The following is a 16,934-nucleotide window of genomic DNA, read 5'->3' on the forward strand; positions in this document are numbered from 1 at the left end:
AGAAGAACACATATTCTGGTAAAATGGAGAAGGGGATTTACCCAATGCTAGCTCCAAGGAGATGGAGGGGGCCATTTGCCTGAAATCACCAAGTCCCCCTGTGCACATGGGCAAGGAACTGTCCAATAAAGAACAGACTAGAGCAGGGCAAGGCGAGACCACACAGATTTCCACACTTACTTTAGCACGTCCAGCTGATCCTCTTTGCCCTTTTGGAAAAGAAACTAGACTCCCAGGCCCTGGGATGGTGGCACCTGCATATTTTGTCAATTGTTCTGGCTGAAAAGAAAGTATTGGGTACATGCCCAGTAAGAGGAAGTTTGGAGAAGTCCTTATCCCTAGGGAAAAAAAAAATCTGATGTTTAAAATTCCATTATGCAGTGCCGCTTATGCAAGATCACACAGCCAGTGAAACACGCACGTGCTAAGCTGGTGTTTGTGCAGTGGCCTCATGTGGGAAATGTTATATTTTTCTGCCAAAACAGTCACAGACACGTGGAGCAGAACACCACACGCACATTAGCCTTTAGGACAAAACATAAGACTTCAGAAATGATCACTGGAGTGATGGCTGCAACTACAGAAAAGGGTCCAAATTGCCACCGGAAGTTAGGGACACGGCAGGGGAGAGAACCTAACTCTAACCCACAGGGATTCTGCACCCCAATCTCCCTCACTTTTGCATGGTCCCTGGACCACTGCACTGTTCTTTTACCCCCATGTTTTCAACCGTACAACAATCCTGCTGTCCAGGCCAGGGTCTGTCCTAAGAAACAGCCCCAGAAGACAAGGACTGGTCCAAACAGTCATGATGTAGTCAGAGACCACTATAGGGACAGAGGACCGATTCCTGGGCCTTTAACCTGCTGCTTATTTGAAAGGATGATTTTGCTTTGGTTTGGTTTGGTTTGGTTTGGTTTGGTTTGTTTTTTGAGATGCAGTCTCACCATGTGATAGTTTGGAATAGCCCTGAACTCACTATGTAGTCCAAGGTAGCCTCAAACTCATGGCAATCCTTCTGCCTCAGCCTCCTGAGTCTTGGATTACAGACCTTCACCACCACCACAAGTCTAAAGCACGATACTGAGGTAATCACAGACTTACAAGTGGATTTAAAAGTGGGATTAGGGCAGTCTTTGTTAAAACCTGTGACTCTTGCTCTGGCCAGCAAGATTCTAAGAACAGAACAAAGCTTGCCCTTTGCTTTGTGAGACTCTAGGTCAAGCCCTTCTTGCCTCCGCACATAGGCACAGTGCTCCTCTGGAGACTGTCTTCTAAAAGAGGGTGAAACAAGGGTTATGAGCTCCAAATTTGCCTACATCAGCTCAGCACCCTTCAACCTGAGGACACACCCCTCCCTGGCATTCCTTGTCCCACTTCCCTGCGCCAAATCCCAAGCCTGTGGGTAATGGAGCCCCTCCTCTGGGTAAGCATGGGCCTCACGTCTTGCAAACTTCCCTAGAATGTTACAAAACAAACTGAACTGTTTGTTCACTGTGAAGCACCTCTAAAATCTGTGCTTCACAAATAGGCAGCCTGAGTCCTGCCTAACTCCTCCATGGCCACCCAGCAAGCCACGCCACGGCTCAGAAGAGGTTTCTTGATCTCAGCACCATTGACCATTTAAGTGAGATGATTCCAGTCATCCTGTGCATTGTCAGCCCTCTGCCACCTCCCTGCATTCTATCTGCTAGAGACCAATATTCCCCACTGTCAGCCCCAAGCACCATCAATGTCACTGGACGGTGTCAAATGTCCCCTGCTTGCTACACCAACCCCACTGAGAATGACTGCCTTGACACTGTGTGCTCAAAACACCAGCTTAATTTTGCTTTGGAAACTGCAACCCCCTTTGACCAACAATCAGGCATTTTCTTCCTCCACTATCACATAACATAATCTCTTGAAAGCAGAAACAACCCACAGTTCCTCTGGCACAGTAATAATCCCAGCATTCTGGAAGGCTGAGGCAGAAGGATCACAAATTCAAGCTCAATCTAGGCAATTTAGTGCGACTCTGTGTAAAAATTTTAAAAAGGCTGGGGAGACCCTCCCTGTGAGTCAGCCACTGCCAGAGTGGGGACAGCCACACCCAAGTCTTTCCCCATGAGTCAGTGCCATTTGCAGACTGCATGGGAAGAGAACAAGGCCTCACCAAGAGAAGAGCCCTCCCTGCAAACCAGCACCATGCACAGGCCACTGCTGGAATGGGGACAGCCAGACCCAAGCCCCTTCCAGTGCATGTGCTGGCAAACAAGAAGATCCAACACTTCTTCCTCTCTTCCCATAAGTGACCAGCTGATCAGGAGAAACACAGGCTGTAATGATAGTTACTGAGGTGAAATGCAATCTATACTTGAATTGTTTGGTGTTTCACTGACCTTGCAGGTCTAGGGTTTGATCATCTATTCAGAGGACAGCAGTACACAGTGTGGCATCTGGGGGGAATCTCCTTCTGAAAGCAGTAGCCATCGTTAATTCCGTATGAGCTTGCTTTGAAGTCCTATGTCATTTTCATTGTTTTGTTGGGTTAGGGTTTGTTCTTTTTGGTTTAGTTTGACTTGGTTATATCCGATGGCAAAGGCAGCTATTTCAAAGATAGCAAGATATATTATGGTAGCAATTTTGAATTTACTACTGTCTTATTTTGAGGTCCTTTATTGCATTCATTGTTTTGTTTTTGTTGTTTCTATTTTATTCTGTTCTGTTTGATGTTCACTATGTCTGAGTTATTTTGAGAACAGCAAGAGGCATTATGGTAACCATTGTTGATTTCATATTGTTTTGAAGTCCTGCATCACTTACACTGCTTTCTTTTGATTGGTTTTATTGTTTTACTTTCCTTGGTTTTATCCTCTTTAAAAGAAAAATTAACAAAATAGAGCTGGGGATGTACCTCAGCAGTAGAGTGCTTACCTAGCATGGGCAAGGCCCTGAATTAACTCACAGCACCAGAAAAAATAAAAAAAAAGAGAGAAACAAAGAACCAAAGAAGAAAGAAAGAGAGAAGAAAAACCATATTTCCATATCTACTTTTAGCATAATTATCAGTGAATTTCCTGCGTAACATGTGGGAGAGAAATGGACAAAAATATTTGGACAGCGGTCCTTTATCCCATTGACCTTTGAGAAAATCCCCATCTTGTGCACACCTAGAATATCTTCTGCTGATTAATGTGGCTATAAAACAGAGCCTCGGCCTGGGCCAGGCTCACAGATGTCTCACGGACACACCATGATCAGGACACTACTGCTGGCAGCCTTGGTGGCTGGAGGTAAGCCCTGTCACCCTTGGGCACTGATCCCTCACCCCTGCGAGGGCTGGGAATGGGACCTCTGCATTCCTGTCCCCTTCTCCTACTCCCTTAAATTCAGTGCTATAATTATAAGAAAACTGGAATGGGTTAAGGGCAGGACTCTGCAACCTCTGGGAATCTTTCCAGGACAGGGTTTCCTGATGGGATGGGACATGGGGTTGGAGGCTCTCTCCGCTGCCTGGATCACCGCTCCCAGCACTTACCACCCCTTCTCTCTTCACAGTTCTCAGCCATGAGATCTCCACTTACGAGCTCAATCAGGGTAGGGTAGTTGGAGGACAGGAAGCGCAGGCCAACAGCTGGCCCTGGCAGGTGAGCCAACCACACTGTCCTTGCTCACTCCCTACCCTACTGCTTTCTCCTCACCCCGTTTGCCCTCCACCTTGGGATCTGTTGTGCTCACAAAGAAGAGGATGGGTGGAAACTTGAAGCATAGAAAAGCTATTTCTGTGCCTTTGAACAACCAGGGCCCTGGGGAAAAGTGGCTCCCTCCAATTTAATTCAAGAAGAAGCTGATCCACACTACTACCCAGATGCACACTGAGACATTCACAATCATTCTTACTCTGCTGCTAGCCAATCACATGCTAGCTAGCTAATGTACCATTATTTTATGAACCATTCATCACCATTTATGTAAATATTCCCTGTTTTAAGCAACCAATCAACGCAGTTTATGCAGATTAACCCTGAACCATAAGTCAATATTATCAATGAATGTAAATGCTTCTCACATTATTATAACCATCAGAATACCATGACTAAAATATTGATGAGGCACAGGCACAAATGGGTACAGTGTTACTGATTAAACTTTCCAAAAAAATGTATGGGGCTGGGGATATAAGTCAGCAGCATAGTGCCTGCCTGGCAAATGCAGGGTCCTGAGTTCAATTTCTAGTACCAAAACATGTGAAATTTACACTTCACATAAATGTAGTAAAAAAAAAATTCTCTCATCTGGCATAATTGAGACTAAGTAATTGAAAAATTGAGTGTAGAGAAATTATCTTAAATCCTGTATAGGTTTTAAATACTTTGCTTTAGTTTAGAACATGTAGGTATATGTGGATTCACTGATCCTTGGAACTGCTCTGTAACCCAGGCTGGTCTTGAACACATAGCAATCTGCCTGCCTTAGCCTCTCGAGCCCTGGATTTATAGGCATGCACCTCCACACTCAGTTCAATCTTTTGAATCTTTAAGGGCCTTTCTCCTAAACTAAGTTACCTGCAAGTCCATTTCTTTAAAGGACCAAGGACTCTGAGACACTCACGCAGCAATCTGAGTAATTTTGTCATTTCCCCCTCAATCCTCCCACTCTCTCATGGGCACCAGTGTCAGAAGCAAAGCCAGGCTTTGGCTTTTCTCGCAGCTCACAGAGTTTCCTCTGGGCTGCAGAAGGGCCTCACCCCTCTGCTACTGATCCCATCGTGGGGATCTTGTGCTGAGAACCAATCGCTGTGGCCTCTGCCACCTGCTTGACCAACCTTAGCCTCACCTTTGGAGCCAACTGTCCCTGACTGTACAATGCCCTCCTCACCTTGGGACCAGTGACTGTCGTCTTGGGGGACTCTCCAGACTTCCAGCCCTGACCCCTAGGGAGACATCTTTTTCAGGTGGGTGAGTCCAACCTCCTTAGAATCTTTTCTCCAAGAAATGCTATTTGTATGGCCTGGAAAATGAAATTAACATTTTCCATAAGAAATATTAGAAATATTGACTAGGCTGGGTATAATGCCCCATGCTACACTCAGCACACTGGGAGGCTGAGGCAGTGAAATCAGAAGAGCCTTAGAAATTAAGTGACTCAGTAAAACCCTGTCTCAAAGTTTAAAAAAATCTTTGGAAGGTAACTTAGTAGTAAGGCCCTGGGTCCAATCTCCAGTATCACAATATGTAAGGCGTTAGGGCGATAGGGATGTAGGCAGGTAGGGAGCTAGAGCTAGATGACAGATGACAGAGGACAGTTTAAGATGTGGACCACATGGTGGAGACACACAGCTGCCTTAGTTTGCACATTTATTAAACACACATAATGATGGTGCCCCACAGGATTGCTGTGTTTAGGAGGTGAGTTCAGGACAGTGTCCAGCAATCGTCAGACATTAGAAATTTAACCTAGACATGGCGGTGTCCACCTGTAATCCAGCACTTGGGAGGCTGAGGCAGGGAAACTGTGAGTTCAAGGCCAGCCTGGGCTACACAGTGAGATCTTGGTTCAAACAAAATTAGAAATGTGAAACGCTGGTTACTGCGGTTGTTACTCATCCTGAGCTCTCTGCGCAGTGGACCGTAGGGTCCACTGTCCAGACAAGTAAATGGGACTCAGGATAATAGACTGTCTGCCTGAGCCACCCCCTGAGCCAGGAGGAGAGGGAGGATTTGAATCTGGTTCATCTCCTTGCTCTTTAGCCACACTTTTTCCTTCATGATATACATTACGTGGACAAAATTTCACATCTGTAGGGCACTGGAGGCCTACTTTTAGGTTAGAGGGTTATCTGTCTTTATGGGTCTCTTTCTCATTTTGTCTAACTGTAGACGTATTTTGGGGGGGGGATTGGGGATGGAACTCTGGGCCTCACCCATGCTAGGTGGGTGCTCTACCCTGAGCTACATCCCCAGCCCAACATCTTAAAATCCAACTTATCTAAGGCATAGCCCTCTTAATTGTGAATGAAAGAAAAATGTCCAGTATTTAATTAAAAATGAGGAAGTTCAGACAAAAGCAAGCATCTGCTCATGAAGAGCCAACATCTTCACAATTAAAGGGAACACAGTCTGACTGCAAGCAGCCCAAGCAGCCTCTGTCCTCTGCTTAGCCGTGACAGGGACATGAGCGGCGGGGGTGGGGGTGGGGGATTAAAGAAGGAGAAGGGTAGGTGGCAGCTTTCTTAGACACCAAAGCAGTAACAGATGCTCCTGCCTTGTGGTTCCAGCTCCTACCTACCTACCAGACGTAAATACAAACCCACACACACACGCTGGAGACCATATGGGTTAAGGTTCACTAATGCTTTCTCCTATGGCTGTGAATAGATTCTTCAGAAAGAAATTATAGCAGCTTACAAAATCTACAGGAGCAACCAGGCCTTTCCCCATTCATTCATTCTTCACTCCTATGCTCCATCAGTAAGTCCAGTCACACCTCCGTGTTGGTACAGATTGGTTCCAGGACCCTGAAGGGAACCAATTCCATAGATGCGCAGATGCCCTGCATGCAGTGTCAGTGTGTGGATGTAACATGCATGCACCATCCGGTGTATCTTAGGTCATGTTTCAATGGTTTACACCACTAATAGGAAGTCAGTGCTATGTAAATTGTTGTCTAAAAGGTACAGGCTCAACAGGACAGATTTATTTCAGAACAAATCTGAGACAGAGCACTCTGGCACTAGGGACCAAACCAGCAGCTCTTATACAGACTGTGAGTCTTTTGTAGGGATATGGGGGGAGGTCATTGACAGGGGATGGGGGCTACTTGATTCAGAGAGCACACAGGTCAGGACTGTACAAGGATGAGGCTAGGAGAAGCACAGAGAGTGGTGGCTCCTCTCCATAGCAAGGCTGGTAGTGTCCTGAGTCCCCAGGAGCAACTGTGCTAGGAGGGGACAGCTAGAAGGGTCTCTGGCCAGGATGACAGTGGTCAGATTCCTTCACTCCAGACTCCAGGGTTAAAGTAAGGAAAATGGGCAACACCTCTTCCTTAACAACGTCCCGTTGATGAGGGGTGGGATTGTTAAGGTTTCAGCTGTACTGATGTTGTCTTTGGCTGCTGCCTATGAAATGACCAATATCCTGCTGGAGAGAAATCTCTGAAGCAGACTGAGTGGGCATGGCAGTAATAGAGGGGCGAGCAGAAAGAGGAGGACAGGGAAAGGACAGATTGGACGGTGGACTCCCATGAGTCTCACGAACTGTGCAGAGGGTCCCCGACTTCTGTAGTACTGTCTCGATCTTGGTGTCTATTTTCTGCAGAGCTGAGTTACACTGCCGTGATAATCTGTCAGAAAAGTACAACGCGCTCTATGAAGCATAGCACAGGTGCCGCCTTGGACAGGCTTTGGTGGGGCCTCTCAGTCTCAGACAGCTCCTCATGGTTCCATCTGCATGGTCAGTCTGGAAGTTTGTCAGACTCTGTGCTACACTAAAGACACCAACAAGAGATTAAAGCTGGCGTGCCCCAAGCCTGAGCATCAGAAAGCAAAGCCCACTTGGGGAGGAGCAGTACGCTGACACTGGTCTTAAGGGCTTGGAATACCAGTTAAAACCAGTTATTCCGTACCTGAACACTGTCAGCAGAGGTCAGTGACTGAGGCAGTCAGGGTTCTTCAATACGGTTAGGGCATCATCACAAGGAAAAAAGCCCAGTTATGTTTAGTGTGATGCAGTTTCTTCCTTAATATGTTCATTATGTGGTTGCTCGAATGGAAATCTGAAGAGCTGACTTTAGCTATTAAGTATCTACCAGTACTGTGCAGTGATCCAGGCCTCTGGAAAACCGGGACCAAGAGGATTTCACTGAGTCTGTATTACGGGGTGCGCTAAAGAAGTCAGCGGGGAATTCATCACCATCTGGACAGAGAGCTGTGAGAAGGAAGAGTAAAGCAGGATGGAAAAGACACACATGTGGGTCTGCATGTGTGTGTGAGCGCTGTTTTGGACAGAGACCGTCTGAGGTCTGAAGGAGTAGGGCCATCTGAGACTGGGAGCCGGGCTGTCTCAGTCACCTGTGCCCATGCCTCTCCCTAGGTCTCCCTGCAGTACCAGGCCTCGGGCTCCTGGTACCACACCTGCGGAGGCTCCCTGATATCCAACAGGTGGTTCCTGACAGCCGCCCACTGTGTGAGGTAAGACCCCGTCCCTAGCTCAGGCTGCCGACCTGAGGCTGGGTCACCTCTGACAGCTGCGCCCACAGGGCCTGCGCCCACCACACACAGCAGCCTTGCAGAGCCATGCGGCTGGCCTAGAAAGCTTCGGCCCCTCTGTGACTCAGCCTGCGAGTCACTGGCAGGCCAGGACAAGGTGGGGCTCATAGCTGTGTGTCAAGACTGAGGGAAGCGATAGAGGAGGAGACAGCCAAAACCCCACAGTCTTGGGGTAACCAGAGGTGGCCTCTGCATCGGGAACTATGTTCCTTTAATGACTTCAGTGATTTCTGCAACCTTTAATAACACCATTTGTCAAAATGGTATAACCGAGCTCAGTCTGAACTAAAGCAGATGATATACAAGAGGGCCTGGTGCTGAGTAAGTGCTTGATAAAAGTCCACTATACCAGGCATGACGGCACACTCATGCAATCCCAGCACTCAGGAGGCTGAGGCAGGAGGATCGCCATGGGTTCAAGGCCAGATCCTGCCACAATAAATAAATAAATAAATATAACAATTTATATACCGATTTTAAAGACAAGAAAAAGAAAATACAGGGCAACTTGTTCACTGTCCTCTCGCTTCTGAGTCTCACTGGCTTATTTCACATCAACTGAGACTCACCTCTGTGTCCCTGGCATCCCTTAGGCTGGTGTGACCCTTTCAGGGAGCAGTCTCTTCTCCCACCGGATTTATATTTTGGTGGGAAAGATAATAGAGGCCTGGGAATTACAAGGACTCACTGGGCTGAGCACCCCATCTGGGGCCTCAGTTCACCCATCTGAAAATGAGAGCTGAAAATAACTTACAGAGTGCCACAGAGGGGAACTGATTCCTATTTTCCCTCTGTCCATCTCACTCCTTTTATAGCAATGCAGTTTCTGTGATTACAGCTTTGATTACACACTATACACTAGTATAGAGCAGTTGTGTTATTGTGTAGTTAGGGTGTTACGTCATTTAGGTTTTATTAGAAATTCTTGCCCTCACGGAAGAAAATCCCGAAGTCCCACTAGTGGGCCCCAAGCAGTAGTTCACTGGAGGCCCTGGCCTGCCTTATCCTTGCTGAGGGTCTAAGTGAGCAGGGAGCTGAAACCCTCCGCTTGGCCCATTGCAGTAACTCCAACACCTACCGGGTCGTCCTGGGCCGGCACAGACTCTCCACCAATGAGGCTGGCTCCGTGACTGTCTCCGTTTCCAAGTTTGTGGTGCACCCCAAATGGAACAACAATGCCGCAAATGGGTACGTTGCTTCTGGGTGTACATGGAGCTGGGGTGGTCAGGGGAACAAGGGGTGGTCATCCCCATCCCTACCTCTGACTGATTGGAGCCAGACCCAAAGCTGCCAGGCCGAGATGTGGAGGGAGGGGCAGAGTCCTGTGAACTAGATGCAGTCCTCTCCAAGAAGCATGCAGAACCCTGTGCCCAGGCTCTCAGTGACCCTCTGGGTCACGAATTCATGCCAAGCCTTGGGCCTACAGCGCTGCCTCAGAACCCTACCTGTCAGTGGACTGGAACTGTCTCTCTTCACAGTCCAATAAGGTCTTCTACATCTCCGAAGATGCACTGTGGTCCTACCTACAGGGACAGTGTCAAGACAGTGCACTTGCAAGATGACAAGGCCTCTGAGCTCGTCAAAGGGCAGGAACAGTGAACCCTCCCTGTTCATGCTCTGCCTCTTTCCTGCTGCAGGTACGACATTGCCGTGGGCAAACTGTCTCAAGCTGTCACCCTCAGCAGCAAGATCCAGGCGGCCAACCTGCCAGCTGCAGGCACCATCCTGGCCAACAACAAAGCCTGCTACGTCACAGGCTGGGGCCGGCTGCAGAGTAAGTGCCAACCAGGTGCCATGAGCCCAGGCAGGGAAGGCAGGAGGAGTCACCAACATCACTCAGGATTAAAGCAAATCATCCCTTAAAAGTGCTTAGTGCACTAACCAAGAAACATGGAACATGGTAGCTTAACATATGTGACATCTGTATGACCCAAGGGCAGAGTCCACAGCAGCACTGACTCTGTGACCTCAGGGTTCTAGAGCCCCTTCAACATCAGGAGGGGCTGGAGCCACCATTAGACCCCCCTGTGCCATAGCCAATGCAGGGCTCTGTGCCATCTGGTCCTGCCTCTGAGAACTAGGAACTGTTAACAGCACTGACTGATGGCTCTTCACAGAAATCCAACAGTCAAAATTCCAGTGACATTAGGCCACCAGGGACAAACATAGCACCTGACCTTCCTTTGTTAAACAACAAAAATTCTGAAAGGCTCAAGAGATGCTGATGCCGAGGTGGTTAAAGACATAAACCTACAAGTAATGAGAACATACAAACACCCAAGGAAGCCAGGAGGGTGGAGGTATACGCTTATCACACACAGGTGTGACTGCTCAGAACACACCAGGGAAGAACCAATCTCACCTGCCATGTGAAGAGCAAGGGAGGGTTCAGATGCTTGGCTTTAACCTCTCTCTGTTAGTCACTATGAATCCCTGGACAAGTTACTTTGGGACCTCAGATTCCTCATCAGCAAAACGCAAATTCTGTTGTGAAGACTGAAAGAAATGATAAATGTGAATATGCTTCCTCTACTGCAAAATATTACCTGAACATTACAGGTATTTTCACTATTGTGATCCTACAGGAGATACAATTTCTCTTGTTCTCAATGTCCCACCTAAAAAGCAGAAATAAATGGGACTAGAAGTGCTTAGAGAATATTTAATTTTAGAGAATTCTTTAAAAGTACAAAAATAGTAATCCTTTCCATTTCCATTAGCGCCAGTGGTGACACTAATGGAGATGACGGTGGCAATGACAAATCTCCCCCTCAATACGATAGAAGGCTCTAGATGCACACAGCCTATCATATTTAAGATATGTCCCAGAGCTCCATGTACGTATCCGAGATAGAAAATGCATTACAAGGATTGAAAAAGTCAATTGAAGGGCTGATAGACAGCCAGACATCAGAAACATGCTAGAATCAGGGACTGGGAAACCCATAAGAAACTCAGGAAACCCTTGACCAAGATTTCCTATTCTTGTAGATTTTCTCCATGTGAAAAAATGGCTGTCACCTCCAACCTCTTTGCATCTCCGGCTCCATGCTAGGGAAAGAGATTATTGGCTTAGATCGAGTCAGGTGATCATCTCTAAGCCAATCACCAGGAGCCAGTACACTAACCAATCAAACATGAGGAAACAGTAGGGACAATATGGCTGCTCCATTGAAACATTTTACCTGGAAGAAATTAACAAAGGACAGAAACCTATAAAGTAGCCCAAATTCCCTTTCATTCAGGATACTCTTTGTCACTCTAATGGCTTCCTTTTGGTCTCATTCAGCTAATGGACCGACCCCTGACGCCCTGCAGCAAGGGCGGTTGCTGGTAGTGAGCTATGCCACATGCTCTAGCTCTAGCTGGTGGGGAAGTTACGTGAATAACCAGATGATCTGCGCTGGGGGGGATGGTGTGATCTCCAGCTGCAGTGTGAGTATGAAAATCGGGTGCTGCCTCAACAGCAAAATGAGACCAGAAATGGGGAGAACGCCAGGGGTCCCAGCATCTGTCCTCCTGCCTCGTGGTAGAGGTAGTTCTGGACATTTCAGAACCTGCCCATTGTCCTTCTAATATCCAAAAGTAATGTCTTCAGATTCTACTTATACTGCTCATCCTGGCTCACTGCTGGGAAGTCCTTCTCACCAAGGTCTCATTACTAACATTCCACCTTCCAAGAGGAGGTATTTTCTGGGTTAGGGCCTTTCTAAGGTCATTTCTATTTAGTTTTTAATTAATCCCATTAATGTTCCAAAGTACCCCTCAAGGTAGTTGCCATAGACTCCTTCCTGGAGACAGTGTCTTCCTCAGAAGGAACTCCTATGTTACAGACCCCTCAGGGGACTAGAAACAGATTTGGAAGGGTCTTGTGACACCCTTCAGATCAACTGTGCCCTTACATTCCACACACATAGGCTCCCAGGAAGCTCCTGGTCACAGGAACAAGTAGCAGATGGTTAGCGTAGAGCTGGGAGCACAGGACTGGTTTTAGAGGACAGGGAGCTCTGTGTTAGAACATCAATGCCCTGGGAGTAAAGGTTCCTGTGGGTGGCACCATCACAGCCCTCACCCCCCACTCGGCTTCCCTAGGGAGACTCTGGAGGGCCACTGAACTGCCAGGGAAGTAGCGGCAAGTGGGAAGTGCATGGCGTGGTCAGCTTCGGGTCCAGTCTGGGCTGCAACTACTACCGCAAGCCGTCCGTCTTCACCCGGGTCTCTGCCTTCATAAGCTGGATCAATCAGGTAAGAAGCAGACCTCCCTGAGTGCACTTGAGTTGTTTGCTTCTCTCTGGATACCACAAGAGCCTCGGCCTCTGGGAGCCCAGAATGGCCCTTCATCCAGCGAGGCAGAGGAGGGTGCACAACTGAGCAACTCTGCTAATCATCCCCCACAGGTTCCCTCTGGTTTCATTTTCACTTCTTTTCTGTGTGTGTGTGTGTGTGTGTGTGTGTCACTGGGGACTGAACCCACAGTCTTCTCACGGAGCTACATATGCAGCCATTTTTCATTTTGAGACAAGGTCTTGATAAAGTTCACTATGCTGGCCTCAAACATGAAATCCTCTTGCCTCAGTCTCCCAAACAGCTGGTGTAACAGGCATCACCAGTATACCTAGTCTGGGGACACATTTTAACACGCACACACACACACTCACTGCCACCACCTCAGCTGCTCTACTGTAAAATGGGATTGGAGGGGCCACCACAGGTGAGCACAGCAGTGCTGGTGACAGAGTCCACTAAGTGCAGAACTTGGTATCTGATTTCATTATTTTCAGTTTAACTTGCAGACGACTTTTTTTTCTTTTTGTTTTTGTTTTGTTTTTGTTTTTGTTTTTTGTGTTTTTGAGACAGGGTCTCGTTGTGTAGTTCAGGCTGCCTTGAGCTCACTTTGTAGGCCAGGATGGTCTCAAACTCGCAATGATCCTCCTGCCTCAGCCTCCCTAGTGCTGGGATTACAGGCGTGAGCCACCTCGCCTGGCTCTAAGCAAATACATTTTTTCCCTGCATCGGTACCAGGGATCAAACTCACAACCGCTATTTGCAGATGACAGTTACACTGAAATAAATTATCACCATTACAAAGCCAAGTGTGAATTCACAGCTATGACCTGTGGACACAGTAGGACAGCCCCAGGGTGGGAGGAAGCAGGTGGCCTAAATTTACCCATTTTCCCACACCACCTCCTCCTGGACACATCTGGCTGCTGGCTCTACCTTGCTGACAAGTGCCCGTGTCACCCAGCAGCCCCAAGATTATAGAGAAAAATGGAAAATTGTGAAAGACAGGCCAGTTGTAGAGATTTTGTTGTTGATTGGTTTCTTTTCTATTTCCATGGGGCAAAGCCAAGACTCCAAGTTGGAAGAAGGAAATCTGAGGTCAGCTTTTGCTGTGCCACCAGCATCCCTGAACAGCATCCATGATAGCACAGAAAGATGCTTAGGGCTTCTTCCCAGCAAATCCTAAGACCGTTTTCCGCTGCATGAGTCCCTGTGACTGGGGCTGCTACCACCTTCAGGACAAAGAAGGGGCCAGGCAAAGTATCCTGATTTCTTGTCCCAGGCTCAAATGTTCCTAGTCACTGACACAGGTGTGATGCAGCAGGCCAGATGGCAAGGGCACCAGAGGAAGAGCAAACCTTGCTTGGTAGCTGGGCAGGGGCCCTGTGTTCATGGGACTGCAGCCAGGGAAGCGCAGATGCCCGCTGATGGGTACCTGGAGTAGCAGAGGCAGCAAGCTGCTGTCCGATGGTGGACGCTGCCCAGGAAGTGCTCAGGAAGGGGCTTGTGGAACCCTGCTGTGTTCCAGGCCCAGAGTCACATCGTGTGCACCTGAGTCACACACAGCTTCGGCCCTGGGTGGGAGGGATGAAGAGCACCTGTCAGTGTCAACCTAGGCAGGTACACAAGGCCAGGATGCTGCCAGTAAAAGTCATGGACAGTGGAACACAGGTGGCCGTGGCATTGCTTCCTACAACACACATCCTTTGAATGGCCGCAAATGAGCCTGAGGCAGAACCTAGCTTGGTTTAACAGATGAGAATAATTTCATTATAGAAATACGAAGGCACACGAGTGTCCAATAAAAAGTGCAATCGCCCCTCACCTTCTGTCTGCAGCTCTTCCAGAGAGAAACACTGGTAACAGCTCCATGTGTGCTCTTCTGGGGTTTGTGTGCATCTAAAAAAGACTTGTATGTGTACATCTATCTTTTTTCTAATCCATTCATTTTTTATTTGTATTTCATACAGCAGATTGAACCCATGGCCTTTGCACTTAGTTCCATCCCCAATCCTTTGTGGGTTTTCTGTTTTGAGACAGGATCATGCTAAGTTCCCCAGTTGGGACTCACACTTGTATGTCTTCTGCCTCAGGCTCCCAGAGTGCTAGCACTACAGGCATGGGCCACTGCGCCTGGCAACAGAGGCTGTCTCTAACAAGAAAGGACCCCTGATCCTCCACTGCAATGTAGATCACATTTTCATCAGTACACAGATCTAGGCCCTGATTCTGACCTGCTAAATGCAGCTCCACAGCATGAACGTAATGGGGGTGCTTCCTCTGTCCCTAAGCTCCGTTCTTATGTTACTGTACTGTACATCCTTGGATGGTCTTGCACCCCGAGTACTTGTGCTATGGAGATCCGGCAGCTTCCCTGGCTTGTGGAGTTCGCAGAGGAGAATGTTAAGCAGCTGGGGAAGGTGTTTATCATGCTGCACATGTGATAGGCCCCAGTTCCGTCCCCAGCACTAGAAAAACATGTTTCATGAATACTGTTTGGCAGGCTCTAAAAGCAGGTTCCATTGTCTGCCAGGTGCAGAGGCCCTCACCTGTAATCCCAGCACCCCGGGAGGCTGAGGCAGAGCATCAGAAATAGGAGCCCAGCCTGGGGTAACTTAGTGCCTTAGCAAGACCCTGTCTCAACACACAGAATTTAAAAAGACTGATGATAAGGTTACTGAATAAAGCTCTAGGTTCAACATACAGTACCACATTTAAACAAGAAAAGCAGAGTACCTCCCACAGCAAGGATCTGTGCCCCAAAAACAGCAGTTTTATTTGAGAAACAAATGAAATCTAAAAGACCACACACAGCCATATGGGACTCCCTGTCACCTTTAGTGGTTCCCACAGCCCCTGGCCTGAAGCCCAACAAGGACAGCAGACGAAGACCCCTCTTCACAGGAACAATCAGCTGCTCAGGGGAAAGCTGTGACATCTTGTCCCCCACATACACAGGGTCCTAGGCAGCAGCTCCTGTGTGAGGACCCTGCACCCCGCACTGTGACTCCCCCAGGCACCGGGTCAGCAAACCCGGTGGCTCAGTGGCTCTGCCCCAGGCTAACCTCCTATTTCCTGTGTGTGTCTGCAGGCAATCGCAAGCAACTGATCAAAGAAGACTCTGGGACTGGCAGACAGGGGGAGGTGACAGTAAAAAAAATAATAATAAAGTGACAATTCAGTGAATCCCTCCATGGTCATAGTCTTACTACAAATGTCCATCCCAAACTCCAGGTCCTGAGAACAGGAAAGGGGCTCCAAGAAAGGCCGCTCTGTGCAAGGCCAGCAGGTCAGGCTGCACTCTGGGTGCAGAGTGTATCTTAGGACAGTGCTCGGGAGATGTGGTATATGGGACAGGGGACCTGGATCTGGCCAGTGGTCTACGCTGGGCACGATGTTCCACAGGGCAAGACAATCACCCATCCCGGGCTTGCGGGCTCTGCCTGTCACTATCAGGGATGGGGTGGGGTCAAGTTAAATTAGGCATGGAGAAAATGGGTTTTTTTGTTGTTGTTGTTTGTATTATTTTGTCTGGTGGTTCTCAGGCCTGAAACCAGAGTCTCACATGCTAGGAAGTGGTCTGCCCCTGAGCCATGCTCAAGAATGATGAGAAACTTTGAAAGACAAGGGTCCAACGGCAACCCAAACAGCTTATTTATCACAACTGCCAACACTGCGCTTAAACCTAAAGACTGAAGTTTAAATTTAGGAAAATATAGCTCAAACGTCAACATTTTTTTGGTCTTAAAAGCAAAACAAGACACATATCATAGGTTCGTCACCACTTCCCTAGTCATTTTAAAAGATGTTTTTATTTGGTGTCACCTGACTCCAGGGAAATGTTTTGAAAACAGCAGTCTGCCTTATGAGGGATGACAGTCAGAGCCAAATGGATACAGGCAGAGGTAAAAGGGCATCGCACTCATGTGAGCCTTACTATATAACACTTAGTAACCCAGTAAAACAATGTTAGCCCTTCCTGACACCTCAGAATTCCTGGCCTCTGCCTTTTAGACTCTCCTAGCTAAAACTGGTTAACCTGAGAGATGGTTTGTGTGTGGCCCCAGATCCCTGCAGAGCCTCGCTTCTCCAGTAGGGGCAGTTCTGTCCCCCAGGGTACAAGTGGCAACATCTCAAGATGGCTGTGGTCAGCCCAGCTCAGGGAAGGCAGCTACTGCTACTGGTGGCTGAAGGCCAGGAGGGCACAAAGCATCCTCTGATGCTAGGGCGACCACAAGACTGGCTTCAGAGGACAGAAACCTCGATAATAGAACATAACTGCATCGAAGCAAAGGCTCAGCGGGTGGCACCTTCACAGCCTTCACCCACCACTCGGCCTCCCCAGGGTGATTCTGCATGAATCGCTGTGCCAGGGGGCTCACGGCAAGTGGGAAGGGCATGG

The 16,934-nt window shown here is 48.2% G+C and overlaps 1 protein-coding gene across 1 annotated transcript; it reads left to right on the forward strand.

Annotated features, from left to right (window-relative positions):
* Nucleotides 1-3,205: 3,205 nt before the first annotated feature.
* Nucleotides 3,206-15,718, forward strand: LOC100715239 (chymotrypsin-like elastase family member 2A). The gene is made up of 8 exons (XM_003471181.2): nucleotides 3,206-3,275; nucleotides 3,541-3,629; nucleotides 8,073-8,170; nucleotides 9,311-9,436; nucleotides 9,886-10,022; nucleotides 11,538-11,683; nucleotides 12,341-12,493; nucleotides 15,624-15,718. The coding sequence occupies exons 1-8, from the start codon at nucleotides 3,218-3,220 to the stop codon at nucleotides 15,639-15,641; spliced, it is 825 nt and encodes a 274-aa protein (XP_003471229.2). The 5' UTR covers nucleotides 3,206-3,217; the 3' UTR covers nucleotides 15,642-15,718.
* Nucleotides 15,719-16,934: the final 1,216 nt, after the last annotated feature.

This window comes from Cavia porcellus, unplaced genomic scaffold (assembly GCF_034190915.1).
Source record: "Cavia porcellus strain 051 isolate PalLab524CR breed Dunkin Hartley unplaced genomic scaffold, mCavPor4.1 scaffold_25, whole genome shotgun sequence".
In the NCBI taxonomy this organism is placed as follows: domain Eukaryota; kingdom Metazoa; phylum Chordata; class Mammalia; order Rodentia; family Caviidae; genus Cavia; species Cavia porcellus.

What these genes read in the sequence shown, in the direction of transcription:
- LOC100715239 (XM_003471181.2), top strand. Translation starts at nt 3,218, where the DNA reads ATGTCTCACGGACACACCATGATCAGGACACTACTGCTGGCAGCCTTG. An exon ending in ACAGCCGCCCACTGTGTGAG is followed by an intron (nt 8,171 to 9,310) that starts GTAAGACCCCGT and finishes GGCCCATTGCAG; the next exon opens with TAACTCCAACACCTACCGGG. An exon ending in GTGTGATCTCCAGCTGCAGT is followed by an intron (nt 11,684 to 12,340) that starts GTGAGTATGAAA and finishes CGGCTTCCCTAG; the next exon opens with GGAGACTCTGGAGGGCCACT.